The sequence below is a fragment of the Xenopus laevis genome, chromosome 5S (assembly GCF_017654675.1).
Source record: "Xenopus laevis strain J_2021 chromosome 5S, Xenopus_laevis_v10.1, whole genome shotgun sequence".
In the NCBI taxonomy this organism is placed as follows: Eukaryota; Metazoa; Chordata; class Amphibia; order Anura; family Pipidae; genus Xenopus; species Xenopus laevis.
Window position 1 is genome coordinate 48496261 of NC_054380.1, and position 26537 is coordinate 48522797.

The 26537-nt window shown below is 39.4% G+C and overlaps 1 protein-coding gene across 11 annotated transcripts in view; it reads left to right on the top strand.

Moving 5' to 3' along the window:
* map3k4.S (mitogen-activated protein kinase kinase kinase 4 S homeolog) overlaps nt 1-26537 on the top strand; it is a 136395-nt gene that overhangs the window by 44262 nt on the left and 65596 nt on the right. For all 11 annotated transcript variants that reach the window (XM_041564508.1, XM_041564504.1, XM_041564501.1 and 8 more), the window contains 3 exons: nt 676-822; nt 12016-12173; nt 18446-18562. In XM_041564508.1, the coding sequence (XP_041420442.1) occupies nt 676-822; nt 12016-12173; nt 18446-18562 (422 nt within the window). The remainder of the gene's footprint in view (nt 1-675; nt 823-12015; nt 12174-18445; nt 18563-26537) is intronic.

Genomic DNA, 26537 nt, shown 5'->3' on the forward strand with positions numbered 1-26537 from the left:
TGCAACACATACTTTATTGGCCAATGGATAGAGAGACCTGAATGACTTCAGTTGTCAAAGGGGTCTCAGTATTTTGACAGCTGAAGGGGCTACAGAGGAAGCAAGTACGAGAGGCAGGGGGCAGTGGGAGGAATGCAGCAAGATGTGATGTAGGAGGAAAATGCGTGGGCAGAGGGGCCAGTGGACGTAAGCAGAATGGGAGGGGTTTGAGGGAGTGTTGCGACTGAGCAGGGTCAGGACAATCAGGGCAGGGGGGAGATGTGACCTCATCCAAATACAATTTCATTTTCGTCCTCACATGCTCTGTTTCCCCAGGTGTCAAACGAATATGCTTATATAATAAGGATGTACCGAAACCACTATTTTGGCTAAATCCCAAAGCAGTGATAAAACAACTGAGAAAAAGAATCCTTATACACAATATCACAATTAAGGGTGCATGGGACTCCAATCTAGGGTTCCACTTATTCTGCATTGGATATTGATTGCACTGCGCACATTATATCTATTTGCTTTTACATATATATTGTAATCTAAAGCACAGTCATTTTAATGCTTTGAATTTTAGGCACTGGTAGTGGTAATTGACTTTGGCTAAATGTTGTCATGCAACAAATGTTAATGATGACATTGCGGATATTTAGGCAGTAATGTTTTATTTTATTTTGTATGCAGCTAGTGAGAGAGTGCAAAGAGGTTTTGAAGGGTGGCCTTCTCATGAAACAATATTATCAGTTCATGCTCCGAGAAGTGTTGGATGACCTGCAGAAATTTGATTGTGACATTGATTCATTCGAAGATGATCTTCACAAAATGTTAATGGTAAGAGTTCTTTGTGAAACAGCTGCTTACTTGATGTATGCTATATAATTGCATGATGAAATCTTTGCAGATACTGTATAGGAAAAATTAACCTTAATGTATTTTCAATTTGTAACTGAATTACTCTTGTATTGAAAATGCTTCTGACTGAAGTAAAAAAAAAACGGTCTGGTTTTATGATTCAAATTAAACAGTAACAGTAACACCAGAAAGTGTGTATTAAAATATAATGTACTGTTGCCCTGCACTGTCATAAACACTGCTATAAAAAAGATCAGGGTAGCAGATAAGCTCTGTAGAATATAATGTTCTACGTAGTTTATCTGTTATCTGCTGTTTAACCTGTGCCTTTATGCCCTATTTCATTTACTTCCATTACTGCACAGCAACTGGTTTATATACACAATACACACAATATATAGTTGTCTTTCTGAAGCAAACAGATCAGTTTGACCAGTTCAGGTCAACAGTGCATTAGATTTTAATTACTTTAAACCACTTAAAATGTTATTTCTTCCCTATTTAAAAACACATTTGGCTTTCAAGATTTGAATGTGAAAATCTGCTTTAAGTCTGATGCCTAGGGGGCATATTTATTAACATTGGAGACAAACATCACCGGTGATGTTGCCTATAGCAACCAATCAGATCGTGACTGTTCAAATCTAATTGCTGATTGCTATGGGCAGCATCACTGGTGATGTTTGTCTCCAGTGTTAATAAATATGGCCCAAAGTGTTAAAATGTGCATCTTTGAACATTATTAACAAGGTACCTGTGCATAAACACACTTAGTAACTTGCAGCAAGGACCAGTGTAGCCATTCATCCTAGATCATGAATTTATAGCAAAGTATTAGCACCTAGCACTTCTATATTTATTCTTACAGTGCAATTAATAATAATTATACTCCTGTTTATGCTTTGCTCTGTGTACATTTGTGATGCTGTATAATTAAGTACAATAAAATACAATACAATTCAAAATACAGGGTCCAGTTAATGCAAGCTAAGTAGAATCTCTCAACTTTCTGTCTCACTCCCATGTTTTTTTTTTTTTTATTCTCTATATCAGTCTGTCAATATTTGTGTAGAATATGCATGTTTTCAAATACATTTTCAGCGATTATACCATCCATTCAGAATATTGCATGTAGAAAATTCATTCTTGGGTTACGAGGGTGCAAACAAGGACATAACTGCCAAATATTCCAAAGTACAGGTAGATAAGGTTGGTAATGTTTTACTTTGTCCCAGAGTGCGCATAGTATGCTTTTGTTATTGGATTTGTAAATGCCTGAACCTGAGCCACACAAATTGTTTTTCTTTGTTCTGCTTCTGCATTGTTTTTATTGTGGCTTTGATTTTATTGGAGAATTTCATTTATAGGGATTATAAGGCACTGGTTTTAAAACTATTATATGTATCTCATATTATGTATCCATGTTTTAACTTTTTCCTGTTCCTGTGGAACCAAAAAGGCAAATGAATTTGGTTACAATAGACTGTGCCACAGGCTGGGTTGTCCAAAGATTTTAGGGCTCTAAATCAGGGGCTACTAGTTATTTTACACAAAAGTGAAAACTTTTGCTCATCAGTAGAGTTATGAACTTGTAGGCGATTCATGACCAATCATGGGGTGAAGTGACTATTGGATACCTTGCTATGAAAGCCCACTCAGCTAACTAATCAGTCCTGGCCAAAGCTGTAGGGAGATATGGTGGATAAAACAAAGTCCTACCTGCTACAACTAAAAATAAGTGTAGAAAAAAGTAAATTTAAAGATATAAAAAGCCAATTAAATATGACTTACATCATGTGGTGCTATGTAATGAAGTTATTGTGTTACCAGGAATTACACTGTGATGGAACACATTGGGGGTTATTTATTAAAGTTTATTAAAAAATTCTGATCAGACTTTTAAAGGGGGAAATAAAAAATTTTGTAGAGAAAAAAAAAACGACTTTTTTGAGATTTATTAAACCCTGATGGTGTTCATAGTCTTAATTAAACTCAGACCTGCCGTGTTCATGTAGAAGTCAATGGCAGATGTCCCTATGACATTTTGAAGATATCTTAATCTGCACTGGGTTTAGTTCAATAATACAAAGATTTTGTGGCTTCGGCGTCATCCCAAAAAGTCGCGACATCCGAAAAAAATGTAGTATTCTGATTTTTTCCACTATTTTATTGAGTCTTTTCCCACACAAGAAATTGTCTTGATGAATAGGGGGAAAAGGTCCGTATGGATTTGGTTGGAGTAGTTTTCAGAAAATTTCAGATTTTGATAAATAACCCCCATAATCTTTATTGCATTACATTTTTAGAAAACATTGTTGTATTTATCCTTTTTTAAAGCTGTTTGGGGCCATATCCACAGAGGCAGATGTTGTTTGGCACCATATCCACAGAGGCAGATGTTGGGATAAGATACATCTCAAAACCAAATGTCTGAAGTTGTTTTGAAGTGTTTGAAGACTTTTGCCCACCTCAGAATGGTACATTGTTCTCTCCTGGGACATAAAATACTAATAATACAGAGGCTATTCTTCTGCTGCAGGATAAAACATCAGTGCCCAATCTTAGACAAAATACAACAATATTCACATTCCAGTCAGGTAAAAACAGTTGACTTGGATAACAAGCTATGGAGGAATAAATTGATAATTTCTCTAGACTGGCCCTCCTGTCAGTGCAGACGCTATGGGTTAAGTTCCACCTCCGGAGGCAGGACAGAAGAAATTGGCTGTTTTTGGCTCCACCCTCCTCATATAATGCCAGGCTCCTCCATTTCTCCCAGTCTTTTCTTCTGTCCTGCTGGAGGTTAGGACAGTACTTTTTTTTTTTTTTTCCTTTTCTTATTTTCAGGTACAGGATTTATTTCATTCATCTCAGGAGAGATGATTATTGCCATAGCTCACTCCTCAGGACTGACAAAATCGGAGAGTCACACCTAGAGCTCCAGTGAAGTATCTCAGAGACGAACACTGCTCCCTATGACAGAACCATTCAGGTTCATTCGGACCTCACGATCTCTTCAAGAGAAAGAGGCCGCAGCCATTGAGTGCGACTCTCCTACACCGCAATCACCGGCCGGCACAAAGAGCCGAACTTCCAGTTGCGCATGTGCTCCATTACGCAGCACATACGCGGGCGCCATTTTTGTTGCCTTTTTTGGCGCGCAACACATGCAACGGAGAGGAGTACTGCACACAGCAGCTCAGGTCAGATGCTCTATTAAGAGCCATGTTGTTTACGGTCATTACTAAAGCACTGTTCCGCTTATAGCCTACAGGCTTACATAATGGAACCTACCGCTTCCCACCAGTAATCTCCACAAAACCAATTAGGACCGCATAGAACTCACCACCGCTTAGCTGCTCCCCTATAATGCCGGGTGCTCAGTCCGCAGCGTCCCCACTGCCAACAATAAACACACGAACAGGAGGACGGCACTCCGGTAAAAAGACAGGTTTTTATTGCTGGGTACATAGGCCTTACGCGTTTCGGGAACACCTTCCCTTAGCCATAGGCTTGCATCGTGAGTCAAGCACAAGCATTATATACAATAGATCTATGGCGACATCTATTGGTAGTCACGATTATTACAGCTAACAACATATTTTTTTTTGTATATCAATAAAAATAACGACACTCTGCTAAAATATATAAAACCAAGAAGGGGAAGGGGAGTTTTGTGCCTTGGGGGTTTTTATACGATTATTATTTAAGTTGAGATATAACCTTATCATAATATATTAGATTCTTACTATTAAGGTTTCCATAGGTGCAAATCAACTCTTGTTTTATGTATATCTTAATACGATAGTTTTGACTTTTTCTAGTGTTTTGACTTTTGTATTTATACTTAATGTGTGCATGTATGTATGCATATATAAAAAGCATAATCCTGAGGGGTAGTGGAGTTTTCTATAGTCAGATCCCATTGAAAAAGGATGGATTGGGCTTCCATTAGTTTATATGATTATAGATTTATATGAACAAACCCAAATGTCCTGGTGAGCTGTCCTATATCCCATCCTGGGTCCAATAAATATGTATGTGTTCGAATAATATAGCCTACACTTAACATATATCAATATAGGTATGTGATATCATATCTTGTATTCAGGCCTTTTGGTGTTCTCGTTTCAAGTTTCAGGATCCAAAAAGCTTCCCTTAGGTTAATGGAATGTAATGGGTCGCCTCCTCTAAACGGTATCTTTACCTGTTCAACGACTTTGACAGCCAGGTCCTGACTACCTCTTGAGGAACATAGAGCAAAATGTTTGCCCACAGGGGATCCCTCATCTTTTTTGTCTATTGCCCTGATATGCCTAACTCTTACTTTTAGGCAACGTGTTGTACGTCCCACATATTGTTTCCCACAACATGTGCATTCCAATAAATAAATGACTCTCTTAGTATTACAATTGTAAAAGCCATAATTTTGAAAAGTCTTCCCAGTGACATTGGATTCGAAATCAGGTCCTGTGGAGATAACCTTGCATGTCTTGCACGGCATTGTACCACATCTATACATGCCTCTAACTGAAAGCCAGGTGCTACTAGAATTATTTAAACCTTTGATCACCAAGCTAGGTGCTAAAATCTTGCCTAGCGTAGGAGCTTTCTTTGAGACATATCTGATGTCCGTCGACTTCAGAGTCTCCGCTAGTCTAGCGTCCTTATACAGAACTGGAATATGTTTCCTGATAATACCACAGATCTTGCTGTCCTCTTCACTATACTCCGTTATGAAATGAATTTGGTTCTCCCCTTTGGTGGCAAGTATCTTGATTTTGGGGTCAGTGTGTAGACAAGAACTATTATTCTTGGATAATCTCCCTGCTTTATCATATGATGTCCTTACAATCTCTTTGGAATAGCCCCACCGCCGAAGCCTGTCTCCCAGCAATCGAGATTGTTCATTAAAAGTGTCATCTTGACTGCAATTCCTTCTATATCTAACCAACTGACTATAAGGGATACTGCGTATGGTGTGCTTAGGATGACAACTATTGGCTTTTAGTATTGTATTTCCTGCTGTCGGTTTCCCAAAAATTTTGGAATCAATGCCTCCCCTCTGGCAGTTACCTCTTAAGTTAAGATCCAGGAAATCAACTCTTGTGGACCGCCCCATATAAACAAGAGGTCGTCTATATAGCGGCCATACCATACTATGTGTTGAAAAAAGGGGTTTTCAATTCCATAGATGCGGGACCGCTCCCACCACCCCATGCAGAGGTTGGCGTAGGAAGGGGCGAAGGAAGCCCCCATGGCGGTCCCCCGTGTGTTATTGTGTGTTAATAAATAATCTAAAACTAAAAGTGTAAAGTGAATGAAATCTCCCATATATTGTTGTGTATCCGTCTTCCCACCCACCCCACCCCCGCCCACATAGGGGACACACCAGGGTAAAAAAAGCGCCACCATAGCGGTTTTCAGGGCCATATCAGAGATTTTTTGTAGCAACAAGATACATCAGTAATACCTGCAGGTACTAAATCTAATCCCTTTGTCCACAGATATAACTCAGTGCCAGCATGGAAACAGACTTGGCTTTGGATGTAGCCATGGACACTGTAAGACTGGCAGCTAAAACAAGTATGGGCACTGTAATTGCTCAACGGGCTCTATGGCTACGTCAATGGTCAGGGGACACGGCTTCTAAGACCAAATTGCTTAACCTTAGGTTCACAGGGGACACACTGTTTGGCCCAGACCTCAAACAGATTATAACGGAGGTTACAGGTGGAAAAAGCACATTTTTACCATCAGACAAGAAACCCAGGTCAGAACCTCATACTAGACCCTACAATAGAAATTGGCACTCACAAGGTAGGCCTTTTCACTCCTTCAGAAACCCTTCCTTTCATCCATCACATTCCAGTGGGAAGCAAAAGAAAGCCAGACCATCCTGGTCGACTCAACCAAGACAAAACAGGAAGGCAGGACCCCCAAGTCCTCCTCAACCTGACTCACATCGGACACAAGGAGGTGTGGGAGGTCGCCTTCGAACATTCAGCCCTATCTGGCAGACCCACACACAAGACAGTTGGGTACTCTCCATCATCATCAATGACCGGTACAGAATTCCATTCGATCCATACGTTCAGAAGATCGTCCGTCCCAAAAAACCCTGACAAACTAAAAACTCTTTTGTTCATAGTCATATGTCATAGACATGCTACAAAATGGCGTAATCAGGGAAGTCCCTCCTCAACAACAGTTCAAAGGGTTTTACTCTATTTATGGTCTCAAAAAAAGAAGGCAAGTTCAGACCAGTACTAAATTTGAAAACATTGAACCCATAAGTATCCAAACAAAAATTCCGCATGGAATCAATACGATCGGTGATCATGGCAATGACAGAGACAAAGATAGACCTTCAGGATGGGTACTTACACGTCCCAATCAGGGAGGAGTCTCAAAGATACCTCCAATTTACAATTCAACATCAACATTACCAATTCAGAGCCCTACCCTTTGGCCTCTGCACGGCACCAAGAGTATTCAACAATGTTCTCAGCCCGCTCATTGCGCACCTCAGGCGCAGGGGCATCTCAATCACACCTTACCTAGACGACCTGCTCATCAGATCAGCAACATACGAGCAGTGTCTAGAGGACACCGGGACTTGTGTCAGAACACTCAAACAACACGGGTGGCTCATAAATCACAAAAAGAGTCAGCTCACCCCCATCGCAACAAATTCAGTTCCTAGGGATGTGGTTAGACTCTGTTCCACAGACCACATCACTGACAACCGACAATATCCAGCCGACAATATCGGTGTAACTATGCCTCAGAGTGCTGGGCTACATGGTGGCAGCGCTAGAGGCTCTACCTTTCAGCAGGTTTCACATGCGACACTTTCAGAATCACTTTCTACAACACTGGAAACAAGATCACTTAGATATGACACAACAGATTCCAGTGACGGGGCCCGTAAAACAGTCCTTACGGTGGTGGACACAGGTTTAGAACTTGTCCCTGGGAAAGATGTGGGTCTCCCTCCACTGGACAGTAGTGACCACAGACGCCAGTCTCAAGGGCTGGTGAGCTACATTTCCGCCCCGCACATGTCAGGGGATCTGGTCACTACAGGAATCCAAACTCCCCATTAATGTTCTGGAGATCATGGCAATAAATAATGCCATCCTACATTGGTCAGAGGAACTCCAAGGGCGACCCCTCAGAATCTAGTCCGACAATGCAACAGCAGTGGCATACCTAAACAAACAGGGAGGCACCCGCAGCAATAGGGCAATGCAGGAGGTAGCACACATACTCGAGCAGAATGAAATGTCCCGGCCATCTCCGCTGTGTTTATACCAGGGGTACTAAACTGGGAGGCGGACTACCTCAGCCGGCAGCAACTAGACCACGGCAAATGGGCACTACACGCAGAAGTGTTTGTAGAGATAGTGGACAGGTGGGGAGTCCCATAGACATAGACATGTTGGCGTCTAGACACAATCACAAAGTACCTACGTACTGCACCAGGTCACAGGACCCGGGGGCAGCCTATGTGGACGCCTTAGGCATTCAGTGGAATTTCAACAAAGTCTACGCCTTTCCTCCACTAGCACTACTACCAAGAATCATTCACAAGATAAAACAAGAGGGGACGCTGACTATCCTCATCACTCCAGATTGGCAGAGGAGGGCATGGTACTCAGAACTAGTAAATATGTCAGTAGCTCCTCCTTGGAGACTACCTTTACGACCAGACTTACTCATGCAACCACGTCAATCTACCCATGCTACATTTGACGGCGTGGCTATTGAAACCGAAATTTGGCGCTCAAAAGGCTCGAGAGAGGCCACTAACATTTTGATGAAGGCCAGAAAACCAGCCACTACGAAAATCTACTACAAAACGTGGAACGTGTTCCTCAAGTGGTGTACCTCAAACGGGGTGCAATGGCAGCAGACTTCAGTGCAAGCTATTGTGGAATTCGTTACACAAGGTTTCCAATTGGGACTATCACTAGCAAACCTAAAAGGACAGATTTCAGAACTTTAACTCCTACTACAACATCAGTGGGCCAGGGAACCTGACCTGGTGCAGTTTTTACAGGGAGTGGACAAGATTAGGCCTCCATATAGGGACCCCACTCCTCCTTGGGACCTCAATTTGGTTCTCACAGCACTACAAGGTCCCCCTTTCGAACCACTAGCCTTTTGCTCTCTCAAGTTTCTTACCTCGAAAATGGCGTTCCTTCTTGCAATTATTCAGCAAAACGGGTGTCAGACATGGCGGCACTGTCCCACAAGACACCATGGCTCATAATTCACCAGGACAGGGCAGTGTTTAGGACTGTTCCATCATTCACACCCTAAGTAGTTTCAGCCTTTCATATCAATGAAGAGATAAACTTACCGTCTCTATGTCCGAGACCTTCTAACGATAAGGAGAAGGACTTACACAAGCTAGACGTAGTTAGGGCAATCAGATACTACTTAGACAGAACCAAAGCATATAGGAAGACGGATGTTTTTCTAGTCACTTATGGTAATAATAAAGGGTCTCCGGCATCTAAGCGCACAATAGCTAGATGGCTGGAGGAAACCATCAATTATGCATATGATCTTAACAAGAAAGCCAAGCCCTTTAATGTAAAGGCACATTCTACGCGAGCCATGAGTACATCCTGGGCTCTCCAAAATCTAGCTACCCCTGAGCAGATTTGTAAAGCGGCCACTTGGGCATCATTGTCCACATTTGCAAAATTTTATAGGCTTCATGTATTTCACTCTGCTCCTGCAGCGTTTGGGAGAAAAGTCTTATAAGCCGTAGTTTGGCAAAAGTAACATACCCTCCCTAGTTTTGGGACAGCTTTAGAACGTCCCCGTAGTGTCTGCACTGACAGGAGGGCCAGTCTAGAGAAAGGAGTATTTTACTTACGGAAAATCCTTTTCTAGATGGCCCGAACTGTCAGTGCAGTAAGCCCCACCCTTCAGATAGTTGATTAAGTTAGCTATAGGTGAAGTTACGTTTAAGTTATACAGTTAAGCTTCGTTAACCAATTTTTTCTGATATCTTATAGTATTGTATATTGCATGCATCTCCTCTAATTTCTTAAAAACTAAGCTGGAAAGACAAACTGGGAGAAAACGGAGGAGCCTGGCATTATATTTCAGCCAACAAATTTTGTATGAAAACAATTTTGTATTTATTCTGACCTGATTGCACAGTTCTTATAAATGTGCACACAAGTCTAAAATGTGAACACAAAAGAATGTAGTTTAGCCTTAAAGACGCCCGCTATCCATGCTATTAATTCTTATACCTGCATACTATACATCTATAATTCTTATAGTATGGGAATGGGACCTGTTATCCAGAATGCTTGGGACCTGGGGGTTTTCCGGATAAAGGTTTTTTTTCTGAAATTTAGAACTTAACACCTTAAATCTACTAATAATAATTTGAAAATTAAATAAAACCAATAGGCTTGTTTTGCCATCAATAAAAACTAATTATATCTTAGTTGGGATCAAGTACAAGGTACTGTTTTAATTTAATACAGAGAAAAAGGAAATCATTTGAAAGTTTTGATTGTTCTATTAGAATGGAGTCTATGGAAGATGACCTTTTCATAATTTGGACTTTCTGGGTAAGGGGTTTCCAGATAAACTGTAGTATAACTTGTGTGGTATTGATCTACTCTTCTCTAGTTATTGCTGCTTTGGTCAGCAGTTTGGCTTTTCAGCATTCATGTTGTCAAGGTATTGGCTACGCAGTTGCAAGGTAGTCTGTTTTGTAGTGATCTTTACCAGTATAGATTGTCTTATGCTGCAGTATCGCTTTTACTATGGTAGAATTTGTTTCATCTTTAACAGAATACATTGGTTGTCCATTATTAATCAGTATGTCAGATATTTCCAGAGTTGCCAGAAGTAACCGGAAAAACCAGCAGATGGTCAAACATTATTACGGTATACAATCTATAGGAAGAAAGCAAGAGAAAGGGAGGGAGCAAGGAATGGGGAGGTGTGTAAGCACCGGCACATATGAGATTACTAGTAAACGTATTGGACCTGTATACGGAAAACTCCAGGTCCTGAGCATTTTGGATAAGGGGTCTTTCAGTAATTTGTAAAAATTGTTTTGGCTCCAATAAGGATTACTTTTATCTTTGTTGGGATCAAGTACAAGTTACTGTTTTATTACACAGAAAAAGGAATTTCTTAAAATTTGAATTATGTGATAAAAATGGAGTCTATGGGAGACGGCCATCCCATAATCCTGTGGCATTTTCCTGTGATGTAGAAGTGGCAAATTGGTCTTTTCACTGGTTCCAGATTTTTTCAAATTAGTGTGGGCACCCTTTGCTCATATAGGTCTGCTTGTAAAGAGGATTGGTCTCATTTATTAGAGATTTTTTAGCTTTGTTAGCATTTTCCAGGATAAGATATTTGTTTTCCTGGAATAAAAGTATACAAGTCACAGGCGTGTACACTGGTGTTTGCCAGGGACTATGTTCTTAACTACTCCCAAAAGGCATGCCTCTGGGGGGGACTGTATATTTGGCATGCCAAGGGTCTGTTGTAAAAAGTTTCCCACTTTTCCCTAAAGAGTATCAGTGGGCAGGTCTAGAAATGAAGAATGTACCTGGGCTTGCCCTACATTTAAACCTGTATTGTCTGATTTAAAGCCCATGAAATGCAGTTGTATAGGTATAAGGTATGTTCTCGATGTTGTACAATATTGTATAAAAATATTATTACTATCAATTACGGAAGATAAATAGGTATGAATGAGATCCTCCCAGTCATCAGTCGTCCCACAGTCTGTTGTATATTTAGAGCCCATTTGATATAGTAGTGTGCAAAAGGGTTGCCCCCTTTGTGTATTTTGAATAGATACAAGACACTAGCCTTTTTGTCCCTAGGGCTTCCTCAAGCACAGAGGGGAACATCTTTGGGGAATGGGAAATTGACAAGCTGCTGAGTGCCTGAGCTAGAGGTACCCCTTCCACATACTCTTGGGGAGGTTATATGTGAGGTTATGAAGTTATATGTGAGTAGGATGTTTGTAACCCAGGGACTCTTTATTTATGTTTAAAACAGAACAGTAGTGTAAAGTACTCCGCCAACATCTGATAGCATGCGATCTGAAAATCATCTGTAAGGAGCTTTTAACCCACGTCGGGCCTCATTTGCACTTTTTACACTTTACAGGTGTACTTTGACTATATGCGGAGCTGGATTCAGATGCTACAACAGTTGCCTCAAGCTTCCCACAGCCTAAAAAACCTTCTAGAGGAAGAATGGAATTTCACCAAAGAAATCACTCCACTTATACGTGGGGGAGAAGCACAGGCAGGGAAGCTTTTTTGGTAAGAAAATAGCTATTTTGTTTTTCCTTCCTCAATATATTAAACTGTTAAATATTATAATTTTTTTTTTTTAATTTATATTTTGTCTTATTTTAATTTTGCATTAGTGTATATGTATGTGTATATATATATATATATATATATATATATATATATATATATATGTGTGTGTGTGTATATATATATATATATATATATATATATATATGTGTGTGTGTGTGTGTATATATATATATATATGTGTGTGTGTGTGTATATATATATATATGTGTGTGTGTGTGTGTATATATATATATATATGTATGTGTGTGTGTGTGTATATATATATATATATATATATATATATATATATATATATATACAGTGGTGTGAAAAACTATTTGCCCCCTTCCTGATTTCTTATTCTTTTGCATGTTTGTCACACTTAAATGTTTCTGCTCATCAAAAACCGTTAACTATTAGTCAAAGATAACATAATTGAACACAAAATGCAGTTTTTAAATGAAGGTTTACGTTATTAAGGGAGAAGAAAAACTCCAACTCTACATGGGCCTGTGTGAAAAAGTGATTGCCCCCCTTGTTAAAAAATAACTTAACTGTGGTTTATCACACCTGAGTTCAATTTCAAAGGTTATAAAGCCATTTCTAAAGCTTTGGGACTCCAGCGAACCACAGTGAGAGCCATTATCCACAAATGGCAAAAACATGGAACAGTGGTGAACCTTCCCAGGAGTGGCCGGCCGACCAAAATTACCCCAAGAGCGCAGACAACTCATCCGAGAGGCCACAAAAGACCCCAGGACAACATCTAAAGAACTGCAGGCCTTACTTGCCTCAATTAAGGTCAGTGTTCACGACTCCACCATAAGAAAGAGACTGGGCAAAAACGGCCTGCATGGCAGATTTCCAAGGCGCAAACCACTTTTAAGCAAAAAGAACATTAAGGCTTGTCTCAATTTTGCTAAAAAACATCTCAATGATTGCCAAGACTTTTGGGAAAATACCTTGTGGACCGACGAGACAAAAGTTGAACTTTTTGGAAGGTGCGTGTCCCGTTACATCTGGCGTAAAAGTAACACAGCATTTCAGAAAAAGAACATCATACCAACAGTAAAATATGGTGGTGGTAGTGTGATGGTCTGGGGTTGTTTTGCTGCTTCAGGACCTGGAAGACTTGCTGTGATAGATGGAATCATGAATTCTACTGTCTACCAAAAAATCCTGAAGGAGAATGTCCGGCCATCTGTTCGTCAACTCAAGCTGAAGCGATCTTGGGTGCTGCAGCAGGACAATGACCCAAAACACACCAGCAAATCCACCTCTGAATGGCTGAAGAAAAACAAAATGAAGACTTTGGAGTGGCCTAGTCAAAGTCCTGACCTGAATCCTATTGAGATGTTGTGGCATGACCTTAAAAAGGCGGTTCATGCTAGAAAACCCTCAAATAAAGCTGAATTACAACAATTCTGCAAAGATGAGTGGGCCAAAATTCCTCCAGAGCGCTGTAAAAGACTCGTTGCAAGTTATCGCAAACGCTTGATTGCAGTTATTGCTGCTAAGGGTGGCCCAACCAGTTATTAGGTTCAGGGGGCAATTACTTTTTCACACAGGTTTGGATTTCTTTTCTCCCTAAATAATAAAAACCCTCATTTAAAAACTGGGATCCCTTCTTGACTGCATAATAATTTACTCCATTTTCAACAAAAAATATAAGTGGTATGTCTTTCATTTCCCAGGAACTGGGGTGTTTTCTGAACAGAAAGATTTTTAGTGAAGCAGTATTAATTTGTATGAAATTAAATCAAATGTGAAAAACTGGCTGTGCAAAAATGTGGGTAATTTAAATGCATGTAACTGCTCAATACTGATTACTGGCAACACCAAATTGGTTGGATTAGCTTGTTAAGCCTTGAACTTCATAGGCAGGTGTGGCCAATCATGAGAAAAGGTATTTAAGGTGGCCAGTTGCAAGTTGTGCTTCTGTTTGACTCTCATCTGAAGAGTGACAGCATGGGATCCTCAACTCTCAAAAGATCTGAAATCAAAGATTGTTTATTATTATGGTTTAGGGGAAGGCTACATAAAGCTATCTCAGAGGTTTTTTTAAGTGTCAGTTTCAACTGTAAGGAATGGAAGCCACAGGCACAGTTGCTGTAAAACCCGCGGCATATGCAGAGGATTGTGATTGGTTACAGACAAGCCAAAGATCACCTCCAAAGCCCTGCAAGAACATCTTGCTGCAGATGGTGTATCTGTACATCGTTCTACAATTCAACGCACAATTTGCACAAAGAACATCTGTATGGCAGGGCGATGAGAAAGAAGCCCTTTCTGCACTCACGCCACAAACAGAGTCGCTTGTTGTATGCAAAAGCTCGTTTAGACAAGCCACAGTCACTTTGGAACAAAGTGCTTTGGACTGATGAGACAAAAATGATTTGGTCATAACAAAAAGTGATTTGCATGGTGGAAGAAGAACACTGCAATCCAAGAAAAACACCTACTATCTACTGTCAAATGTGGAGGTTCCATCATGCTGTGGAGCTGTGTGGCTAGTTTAGGGACTGGGGCCCTTGTTAAAGTCGAGGGTCGGATGAATTCAACCCAATATCAACAAATTCTTCAGGATAATGTTCAAGCATCAGTCACAAAGTTGAAGTTACGCAGAGGTTGGATATTCCAACAAGACAATGACCCTAAACACACTTTGAAATCTACAAAGACATTTATGCAGAGGGAGAAGTACAATATTCAGGAATAGCCATCACAGTCCCCCCCAGTCCCTCCATGTTTGCCAGCCATCAAATGTAACTGAACTGGAGAGATTTTGTATGGACAAATGGTAAAAAATATCCATCCAGAATCCAGACACTCATCAAATGGCTATAAGAGGTGTCTAGAGGCTGTTACATTTGCAAAAGGCGGCTCAAATCGTCATCAGGAAGGCATCCTGATGACGGCTTGAGTTTGTAAGCCGAAACGTTGAAATAAATCTACCAGCTTTTTTTCACTTATCAAGACCTATGTGTGCGGAAGTTCTTTTTTTTTTTTTTTTGATAATACAATCCAGTAAATGGACCCGCACTCGTTCATATTCAGGTGGAATAAATGTGTCTTTATTCACAGGTTCATTTCCAACATTTCGGTCCTCTCTGGGACCTTTTTCAAGGATGATCTTGAAAAAGGTCCCAGAGAGGACCGAAACGTTGGAAATGAACCTGTGAATAAAGACACATTTATTCCACTGAATATGAACGAGTGCGGGTCCATTTACTGGATTATATACACACGCACACGCACACGCACGTACAAACTGGAGTGGAGCGTTATCCAATTTTTTAAAATTATTTCCTTATTCTCTGTAATAATAAAACAGTACCTTGTACATGATCCAAACTAAGATATGATTAATCCTTATTGGAAGTAAAATCTGGCTATTTGGTTTATTTGATGTTTATATAATTTTCTAGTAATCTTAAAGTATGAAGATTCAAAAGATCCATTATCCGGAAAACCCCAGGTCCTGAGCATTCTGGATAACTGGTACCATACTTGTACAACAGTACAAGTATTTGTCCATAACAGCTACCAATCTTTTAAATTTTTAGACAATCTTGTTAATTTGTTAATGTAATTAGTCAAACCATGTACCAGAATTTTACAAACAAAACTTTATTACTAAACTGAAAATATTTATCAATTGCTCATCAGGTGCAGTCATGTAAAATATTAAGTACAAAATGGGTTGCACACCAAAAGCCTATTGTGATGCCTGGGTGGCGGTGCTAAAATCAATGTGACAGCACTCACAGGAATTTGCTCCACTAGGTATCTTGATGAACTGGAATGTTGGGTGACAAACCTCACTTTTGTTTAACAAATTCCTGTTTGTTTAGCACATTCCTGTGCCTGCCATCACTTTGACCTGGTATATATTTTTATACCTTTTAATTTATCACTAGCTTAAATACCTAGTATTTTGAGTTCAATCATTTCACTGTCTGCAATATCATCAACCAGTGGAAATGTTTTAAATTATTGCCAACTTGGCAAGGTCATTCCAGCAAGAGCAGAACATTTCTGAAAAGTCTCTAAGAGCCCAAGAATTTCATTACAGGACCTATAGCACTTGCCACTATTGATCACAAACTGCATATGTTGACCATTACACAGAGGCTGTACAAATTACATCTACATTGGAGCTTTACATTTTAGTTTTAATGACGTTTATTAATAAATAACCTTTATTCAATCTACATTAATGATGGCATTACAGGCTATGGCTCACTCCTTAGTAACTTAGTCTATAAAGGTACATATTTTGGTATATACTGTACTTTAATAGTGCACATCAATATTTCAGTTCTTAAGATAGTGATACCCTGAGAACATCATGGCAAACTTTAGTTTACCAAAGTACACCTAGGCTAAGACCAGGACTTCTGGAACAGTTTGCTCTGGACAGATGAGAAAAATATAGTTATCTGGCCATAGTACCAGAAGACATGGTTGGTGAAATTAACAAACAGAATTTCACCAGAAGAACCTGCTAGCTGGCTGTAAAGCGTGGTGGTGGTACAAACAGCATTCATCTATTCCCTGCACTCCCTCTCCATGTCTGACTCTTAACTTACTGCAATTTATACATACTTACAAAAAGACCCATATTAATACATGTTTAAATAATAAAGTGGGGCTGGAGTACCAATAGGCAATATCATGAACTCAACAAATCTTTACTACCACTGCTTCCACATCTACCCACACACTTAAAGTTGCAGGACAAATGTACCCACTTTCATTGTGACCAGGTACCTGATAAAGGAATTGAAACATCAAGCAAAATACTGTTTAGTAAAGTACAACTTTGATTGACCCAATTGCCTGCCAGTTATAGCTCATTTAATTAAAGCTAAATCAGTATAAACGAAATACAATACATACATCAAAGTTTACTGGTGCCAAAATCTGTTGGTAGACTGTCCCAATGAACACCAAAAAAGCAGATCTTGTAATCAATTGGTGACTAGGAGCCACACTTTCTTTCTATTGTACCCAAATTCATGGTTACATGGATGTTGCAACAGTAACTTTATTTGTGAGTATCTTGGTGCTGCGCACATTTTTTTTATTTTTTTTTATTAGAGTCTATGGGTGTGTTTTCTTGACAAAGCATGGTGAAATATTTTTCATCCCTAGTCACAATAATTTTAATATGCATACCTCCATGTGTAATAAAATGAATGTTTGCAGAGGAGCAGTAACCTATTGCAAACAATAAGATGTTTTCTTTTGGTGACCAGTAAATGCTTATTGGTTACTATGGGTTACTGCATCAGGACAAAGTTAGTGTATTTTATTACATAATAAAATTCCATTAGAATTTTAGCCCCTTATATCATAGTTTCCTACACTATCACCTCTGTATCAGTTTAGCCCCTTAAGGACTTCATTCTTAACCTATAAATTAATTAGCATTGCAGAATATCCAAATGTTGTTGTAAATCTGAATAATGAAATTCTGTCATGTGCTGAAGGATATATTTTTTTATGAAGAAAGTCCAAACAAGCTCCAAAAGCTCTTATTGATTTTTTTATTTTTCTTTCAAAACTGACCTAGTCACTTAGTTGTGATTAGTGTTATTTCAAATAGGGATGCACCAAATCCACTATTTTGGATTTGGCCGAACCCCCGAATCTTTTGCGAAAGATTCGTCCGAATACTGAATCAAATCCTAATTTGCATATGCAGGTTAGGGGTGGGAAGGGGGAAAACATTTTTTACTTCCTTGTTTTGTGACAAAAAGTCCCTCCCTGCCCCTAATTTGCATATGCTAATTAGGATTCGGATTCAGTCTGGCAGAAGGATTTGGCCGAATCTGAATCCTGCTGAAAAAGGCCGAATCCCGAACTGAATCCTGGATTCGGTGCATCCCTAATTTCGTATATTAGACATATTTTTGAATATGTTTTCTTTAGGTTTAAGAACACTATCTTTTGGCTTTTTTTTCCATTTTTATATACTATATTTTATACATTTTATATGGTGGCAGTTGATTAATGGTTTATGTACAGTAGTTATGTCAAATTATATGAAATGGTTCCAAATTTTAGGGGGCTGAATTGTTCTGAAATTATTTTTTACAAAGAAGCATTATGCCATCCATATGCCTTCTGATAGGCAGGATTTTTCAAACTGAGACATTTGTTTAAGTATAATTCTTTTCAACTAGTGCCGATTATTAACCTAAATAAATTGTACTTTTGTTCAGTGACATTGCAGGAATGCTGTTGAAATCCACTGGAAAATTTCTTGATTCTGGTCTTCAGGACAGCTGTGACGAATTCTGGGCTAACACCGATGATAGCAGCATCTCAGATGAAATTCGGTAATCACAGAAAGAATAGTGTAACTTAAAATAATTTGCTGCATTATTGCTTCTATTAAATGTACACATACACGTATATGCCCCAAAATGCCTCTGCATCCTGGAAAATGCCAGTGGCTCCAGGCCACATCCTCTGGGGCACTGCTACCAATGACAATATTGTTTCCTCAGCAGGAAAGAGGACTGTATAAGCCTGCAGCTTCTAGCGACTGTCACAGAAAAAAATGCTTTTACAAAATGCATCAGTTAATAGCACTCCTCCTACAGAATTCTGTTTGCAATCTGTTTTTGAAAAGAGAAAACAGATTTTTTTTATATTTTATTTTGAAATTTGCCATGAGGCTAGACATGTACTTAGGTTATGGGCACACAGACTAAAGGCTTCAGCTGTTGTCAGCCTGTGTATTATTTGCAGGCCTAGAGAAGCAGATCTGCTCTCTGCTCCTACACCATTGATTTGAATCTGATCAGCACGCACGCGCACATACTTAGTGAAGCTTAGGTCAGCCCAGAGATGCTTCCTTTCGCGTATTTGGGCGGACCTCAGCTTCGCTGTGTGTATGGGCACACAGACTGATTGGATTCAGTTCAAGAGAGCAGATCCTCTTCTCTCAGCCTGAAAAAATATGCAGGGCGGCAACAGCTGGAACCTTCAGTCTGTGTGCCCATAGCCTTAGTTTCCCAGGGGCCCTTAGTTATATGACTTGTGCTTTGATAAACGTCAGTTACCCTTTACTGTTGCACTTCAAGATGGATTGATATCACCCACTCCCCCCCCCCACTCAACTATCCAATGAGCCAGTAATAAGATAACAGCTCCCTGACACCACTGCTAAAGAGTTCAGCTGCCTGAACTGTTAGGGGCTCCATGGAGAAACTGTCCTGTATTTTAGCAAATGGAGAAACAGGCATGCTGTCTTGGTGTCCGTGGTAATCTCAGCACTACAGCATATAAATCACATAACCACTGAGAATTACGTGCCCCTGCTTTCAAGTCAAACCAGCCATGGTTAAAATGACCCTCACTGTCTGTCATGGCTTCTTCTTATATGAAATTGTGTGGGGCTTGACATACACAGAACGGTTACAGGTGGATGTCTGCTCCATGTTCTTCACTCAATGTACTTTTCATTTAATACTATCATGTGTGACAACAAGCCATTTTAGCTCCCCTGACCATTGGTGGATTAAATGCCAACCCTAATGGCTAACACTGCTGGTACAGGTGGTTATTAAAATGTGCATTTTTGTTACAAGAGTAAATTGCACATGGATGTATCCACAGACCCCCTATTAGCCTTCCAAAATCAGATTACCGGAAAAAGGCTTCAGCATTGTAGAGATCAAAATGAAATTAAAGATTGTTTGCATTGTTAAAAATGCTCCTGCACTCCCAATACTGGTAGATATGAGAATAGCACCCAAGTAGGAGAAATAATAGAAGAAAAATTTAAAAAATTAAATGTTGATCTGGGACATGGTCAAGTACATTCAGAAATAATAGAGAAATAATAGCTTATCTGAAAACTGTTCCATGGTGAATTTCTGGCTCCGTATAAGTGACAATGATCTAAGATTGCCTATACACCAATATAGAATAACATTTTAAATGGTAAAATTATCTGCAATGTACACAGTGAAATTACAGAATCTCCTGTTCAGCGGGGAACACTGTATGTGCAATAGGTGACTTTTACCAGGGGGCTTATAGTAAGTAATAGGATAGGAAATTGTCATAGATTAAGAAAGACGTCAAAATGAATAAACCTTAAACTGAAACTCCCCCAAATATGTCACAGAATATTTGTCTACATCATACTTACAGTACCCCTTTAACCCTTTCCCTGCCAGCCGTTTTGTCCTAGATGCGACAAGCAGTTTTTAGACATTTTGTACTCTTTCACTTTAAGGGCCTTTCCTGGGGCGGTCTTTTAGTTTACCCAGTAAAACTATATATTTTTTTTTTTCAGGACAACCTGAACTTTAAAAATATGTAAGAATTTTGGTGTAATTCTACTTCTGTAAAAAAATATAGGCTTCTAAGTGTCTAATAAAATGAAAAAAATCATGTTTCACAAAGAACAATCACATATATCAGAAACATCATTTATTTTATGTACGAGAACACAGCCGATTTGGAAAGGTCTATGTCTCCTGAACGCGGCAATACCAAATATATATCGTTTTATGGAGATTTCTCACTTGTATAGATCAAAATCTCTAAGCAGTACACTACCAAATTTCTAAAGCACCGCTCCCCAAACAGCATACTTCTGATTTCAAGGCCAAACATTCCACTAACAGTAGGTTTACCCAAGAAAACTACCCATTATTAGAAAGAACAGATTCTGGTGAATCAAAAATGGGTAAATATATCTTTGTACTCCAAACTGCCAAGTTGCAATTGTTTCCTAAAGTAATAATGTTTTATAGAAATTGGTGAATTTTCTGAAAAATTAACTCAAAGCTTCCACTCTACAGCATCATATCTCCCACACATCATTAGGTATCAATGTAAAACAGCCCAAATATGAAAGCCTGGGGTCCACTGAACAGTTTGATGCCCAATATGTATCAGTTTACCTAAACATGTGGTATATAGGGGCCATAAAATGTAGACACCCCATTTGAGCTATCAGTTCTGTAATTCCAGATACTGCAAAATCAACACATTTGCATCGTTTTGGGGGAGGGTAAAAGTAGAAAAAAGTAAGTTCACCCCAGAAAACCATATATTTTCGGAAAGTACACATTCCCCCGAATCCAATATGGGTATGCATGTCTTTCTACTCCAAAGCACCAAGCTGCACAACTTTCCTAAGTTTGGCAATTTTAGGGACATTTTCAAAAATAACCTCTACACGTCCACCATGCAGCATCGTATGTCCCACATACTATTGAGTATAAAAATAAATCACCCCAAATATAAAAGCCTGGGGTCCTCTGAACAGTTTGATGCCCAATATGTATAGGTGTACTCAAGCACGTGGCCTATAGGGGCCCCAAAATGAAGACCCCCCATTTGGTCTGTCATTTCAGGTACTGAAAAATCAACACATTTACATCGTTTTTGGGGGGGCAAAGGTAGAAAAAAGTAAGTTCACCCCAGAAAACCATATGTTTTCGGAAAGTACACATTCCCATGAATCTAAATTGGGTATGCATGTCTTTGTACTCCAAAGCACCAAACTGCAAAACGTTCCTAAATTTGGCAATTTTGGTGACATTTCCAAAAATCACCTTAAATTTTCCACCCTGCAGCATCGTATTTCCCACATACTTTTAGGTATCAAGAGAAATCACCCCAAATATGAAAGCCTAGGGTCCTCTGGACAGTTTTATGCCCAATATGTATAGGTGTACCCAAGCATGAGGCATATAGGGGCCCCAAAAGGAAGACCCCCCCATATGGTCTGTCATTTCAGGTGCTGCAAAATCAACACATTTACATCGTTTTTGGGGGGGGCAAAGGTAGAAAAAAGTAAGTTCACCCCAGAAAACCATATGTTTTCGGAAAGTACACATTCCCATGAATCTAAATTGCGTATGCATGTCTTTGTACTCCAAAGCACCAAACTGCAAAACGTTCCTAAATTTGGCAATTTTGATGACATTTCCAAAAATCACCTCAAATTTTCCACCCTGCAGCATCGTATTTCCCACATACTTTTAGGTATCAAGAGAAATCACCCCAAATATGAAAGCCTAGGGTCCTGTGAACAGTTTGATACACAATATGTATAGGTGTACCCAAGCACGTGGCATATAGGGGCCCCAAAAGGAAGACCCCCATATGGTCTGTCATTTCAGGTACTGCAAAATCAACCCATTTACATCGTTTTGGGGGGGGGGTAAAGGTAGAAAACAGTAAGTTCACCCCAGAAAACCATATATTTTTGGAAAGTACACATTCCCCCGAATCCAAATTGGGTATGCATGTCTTTCTGCTCCAAAGCACCAAGCTGCAAAACGTTCCTAAGTTTGACAATTTTAGGGACATTTTCAAAAATCACCTCAAAATGTCCATCCTGCCGCATCGTATGTCCCACATACTATTGAGTATCAAGATAAATCACCCTAAATATGAAAGCCTGGGGTCCTCTGAACAGTTTGATGCCTAATATGTATAGATATACCTAAGCACGTGGCATATAGGGGCCCCAAAATGAAGACCCCATATAGTCTGTCATTTCAGGTGCTGCGAAATCAACACATTCACATCGTTTTGGGGGGGGGGGGAAAGGTAGAAAAAAGTAGGTTCACCCCAGAAAACCATATATTTTCGGAAAGTACACATTCCCACAAATCCAAATTGGGTATGCATGTCTTTGTACTCCAAAGTACCAAGCCGCAAACCATTCCTAAATTTGGTGATTTTGGTGACATTTCCAAAAATCACCTCAAATTTTCCAACCTGCAGCATCGTATTTCCCACATACTTTTAGGTATCAAGAGAAATCACCCCAAATATGAAAGCCTAGGGTCCTCTGAACAGTTTGATGCCCAATATGTATAGGTGTACCCAAGCACGTGGCATATAGGGGCCCCAAAAGGAAGACCCCCATATGGTCTGTCATTTCAGATACTGCAAAATAAACACATTTACATTGTTTTTTGGGGGGGCAAAGGTATAAAAAAGTGCGGTCACCCCATAAAACCATATATTTTCGGAAAGTACACATTCCTGCGAATCCAAATTGGGTATGCATGTCTTTGTACACCAAAGTATCAAGCCGCAAACCATTCCTAAATTTGGTGATTTTGGTGACATTTCCAAAAGTCACCTCAAAATTTTCAACCTGCGGCATTGTATGTCCCACATACTTTTAGGTATCAAGAGAAATCACCCCAAATATGAAAGCTTAGGGTCCTCTGAACAGTTTGATGCCCAATATGTATAGGTGTACCCAAGCACGTGGCATATAGGGGCCCCAAAACGATTACCCCCATATGGTCTGTCATTTCAGGTACTGCAAAATCAACACATTTACATCGTTTTGGGAGGGGGGCAAAGGTAGAAAAAAGTGCGTTCACCCCATAAAACCATATATTTTTGGAAAGTACACATTCCTGCGAATCCAAATTGGGTATGCATGTCTTTGTACTCCAAAGTACCAAGTCGCAAGCCTTTCCTAAATTTGGCGATAAAAGCAACTGTTTTTACATTTCTGAAAATCGCCTAAAAATATTGCAATTGGCCGCATTTATTTCACCCAATTTCTTACATACAATTGTAAAACACCATAAATATTGATGCCAAGGGTCTACTGAACAGTTTGATGCCCAATATGCATAGATATACCAAGGCAGCTGGCATGTGCGGACCCCAAATAAAAATAGTGAATATGAGTTTTCTCCGCTGCCGATTCGCCTTCTGTGAACATAGACCCTTGACTTCATATTATGTGCCTCAAGACCCTCCTAACATCAATGACCCCCCAAACCATATATTTTTGGAAAGTACACATTCTGCCGATTCCAACAAAGATAACAACGTCTTTCTACACGAGACTACCAAACTGCAAAGCTTTTCTAAACATATAGGTTTTTACAACATTTCTGAAAATCGCCTAAAAATTTTGCAGTTTGCCGCATTTATCACACACAATGTTTTACGTACAAAGAAAAATCTCTCTAAATATGGACGTCAGAGGTCTAATAAATAGTTTGATGCCCAATATGTATAGATTTACCAAAGTATGTGTTGTGTATGGACCCCAAATGAAAAACGTGCCTATGAATTTTCACGCTAGCCAACTAAGCTGCAGAAAAGAGAACCCTAACTGTACGTTATGTGCCGTAAGACCCCCAAACTGTAAAAAGACCCCCAGAAACCCATATATTTTTGGAAAGCACATATTTTGGCGGATCAAACTAAGTAAAATCTATCTTTCTATACCAAAGCACCAAACAGCAAAACTATACTAAAGATACATAAGGAACAATAATGCAGCGATAAAATTGCAATAAAACCACAAAAATAGCGTAAATCAATGAAATAACAAAATAATTGTTCTGACAGCGTAATTAGTGGCCGAAATTGATTATCCAATAGTCACGCTGCCAAAATAACACGTTTTTAGGCAAAAAAAACAAAAGATAACCGTATAATGAATTCGTAAAAAAAAACAAAAAAACACCTGTTTGTGTATACATATTTGTGCACTAATAAAAGTTATCTGAGTGTGCAAATACATGTAAATAAGTGTAAATAAGTGTAAATAACTGTACAAAAGGGACCAAGTGTGCTAAAATTAAAAAAAATTCCAATCTTTACTAAAATGTACTGTAAGTATGTGTAGGTGCAGGTAAGTGTGTAAAAAAAACGTGCACTTACCGTTTTTGGAGCAGGAGAATCGCTGTCTTCTTTGGAGGAGTCCTGGCAGCGTGTCTGCAGAGTTGCTGCGCAGCAGGAAGTGCGTGGGCGGCTCTGCAGGCAGGAAGAAGGTGAGTGTAGTAGCAGACGCTCCATGCGATGCGTCTGCTACTTTGAAGTCGGATCTGCGACAATCGAGTCGCAGATCCGACTTGACAGCCCCCCAGCCTCGTTGCTTAGGGGGCTGTCTTCTCTCCCCACTCTCTGCGGAGGCGGCAAAAGCCGCCGAAGCAGAGAGAGAGCTCAGCTGCCAAAGAACGTACAATGTACGTTCTTGGCAGCCTGAGCATTTGCCTGCCAGCACGTACGCCGTACGTGCTTGGCAAGCAAAGGGTTAAGCAAGAATAAACTGACCACCATCTTACAATTTCTGCATTTTGTCAAAGCAATACCTTCCTACTTGTTTTCTAGTTTGTTTTGTATAACACTTGTTCACACAAATAGTAACTGTATATAAAATTAAATTTCAAGGCACAAGAAATGCAAAAGTGTGAACATTCTAGTAAAGCTGACAATGACTGCATTTTAAAGTGTTACTAATACGCCATAAACTGTTGTAAAAATGTCCATGGAGCTTTTGAGTATTTATAATGAGAGGAAGATTTGTTTAGTAGGGGAATAGTAAATTTGGGTATACTACATTCCACAGAACTCCTTGGGTGTTTGTAAATGTAGCCCTTCCTCAATTATCCATTTATAGAACCATTGTTTTATTAACACAATGTATTTGAGATCCTTATTAACTGGCAATGATAATGTCTTCAAATGTGATCCCTTTTAACAACCAGATTGCTGAAATTGCAAACTGGAGAGCTGCTGAATAAAAATCTCTAACTCGAAAAAAATTAAAACCTATTGCAAATTGTCTCAGAAAATCGCTCTACACCATACCTAAAAGTAAATTAAAGGTAAACAACCCCTTAAAATGGTTTGTTTTTTTTCCATAACCTGCTTAAAACTTTTGAACGGCATCCTTAGATATTTATCATGTATCCACCACAACTTGTGTGTGGACTTTTACCTGACCTTACAGGAGGATCTGTTTGGCAGTGCACATGGTTTTTATGTAATTAAAACTATTCTTTAAGCCAGGAATTTAAAAAAAAATAAGTACAGGTATGGGACCTATTATCCAGAATGCTCAGAACCTGGGGTTTTCTGGATAACAGATTAGTTATTTGGATTTTCATACCTTAACTCTACAAGAAAATCATTTAAACCCAGTAGGCTGGTTTTGCCTCTAATATGTATATAATGGATTAATTATATCTTAGTTGGTACTGTTTTATTATTAAAGAGAAAAAATGTGGATTGTTTGAATAAAATGGAGTCTATGTGTGATAGCCTTTCCATAATTTAGAGCTTTCTGGATAATGGATTTCTGGATAACTGATCCCATACCTGTACCTGCTTTAAGGGCCACTGGGAGTAACATCCAATAGGTTGGTGGGCAACACAATGCTCAAGAGCCACTAGCCGGTGATCACTGGTGTACACCAACCTTGCCTTGGAGTCAGACTTTATTTCTTATTGTTATAACGTCTTTTTTATATACTGTACCTGTATGCTGTGGTATCTCCTTGAGGATATTTTGAAACA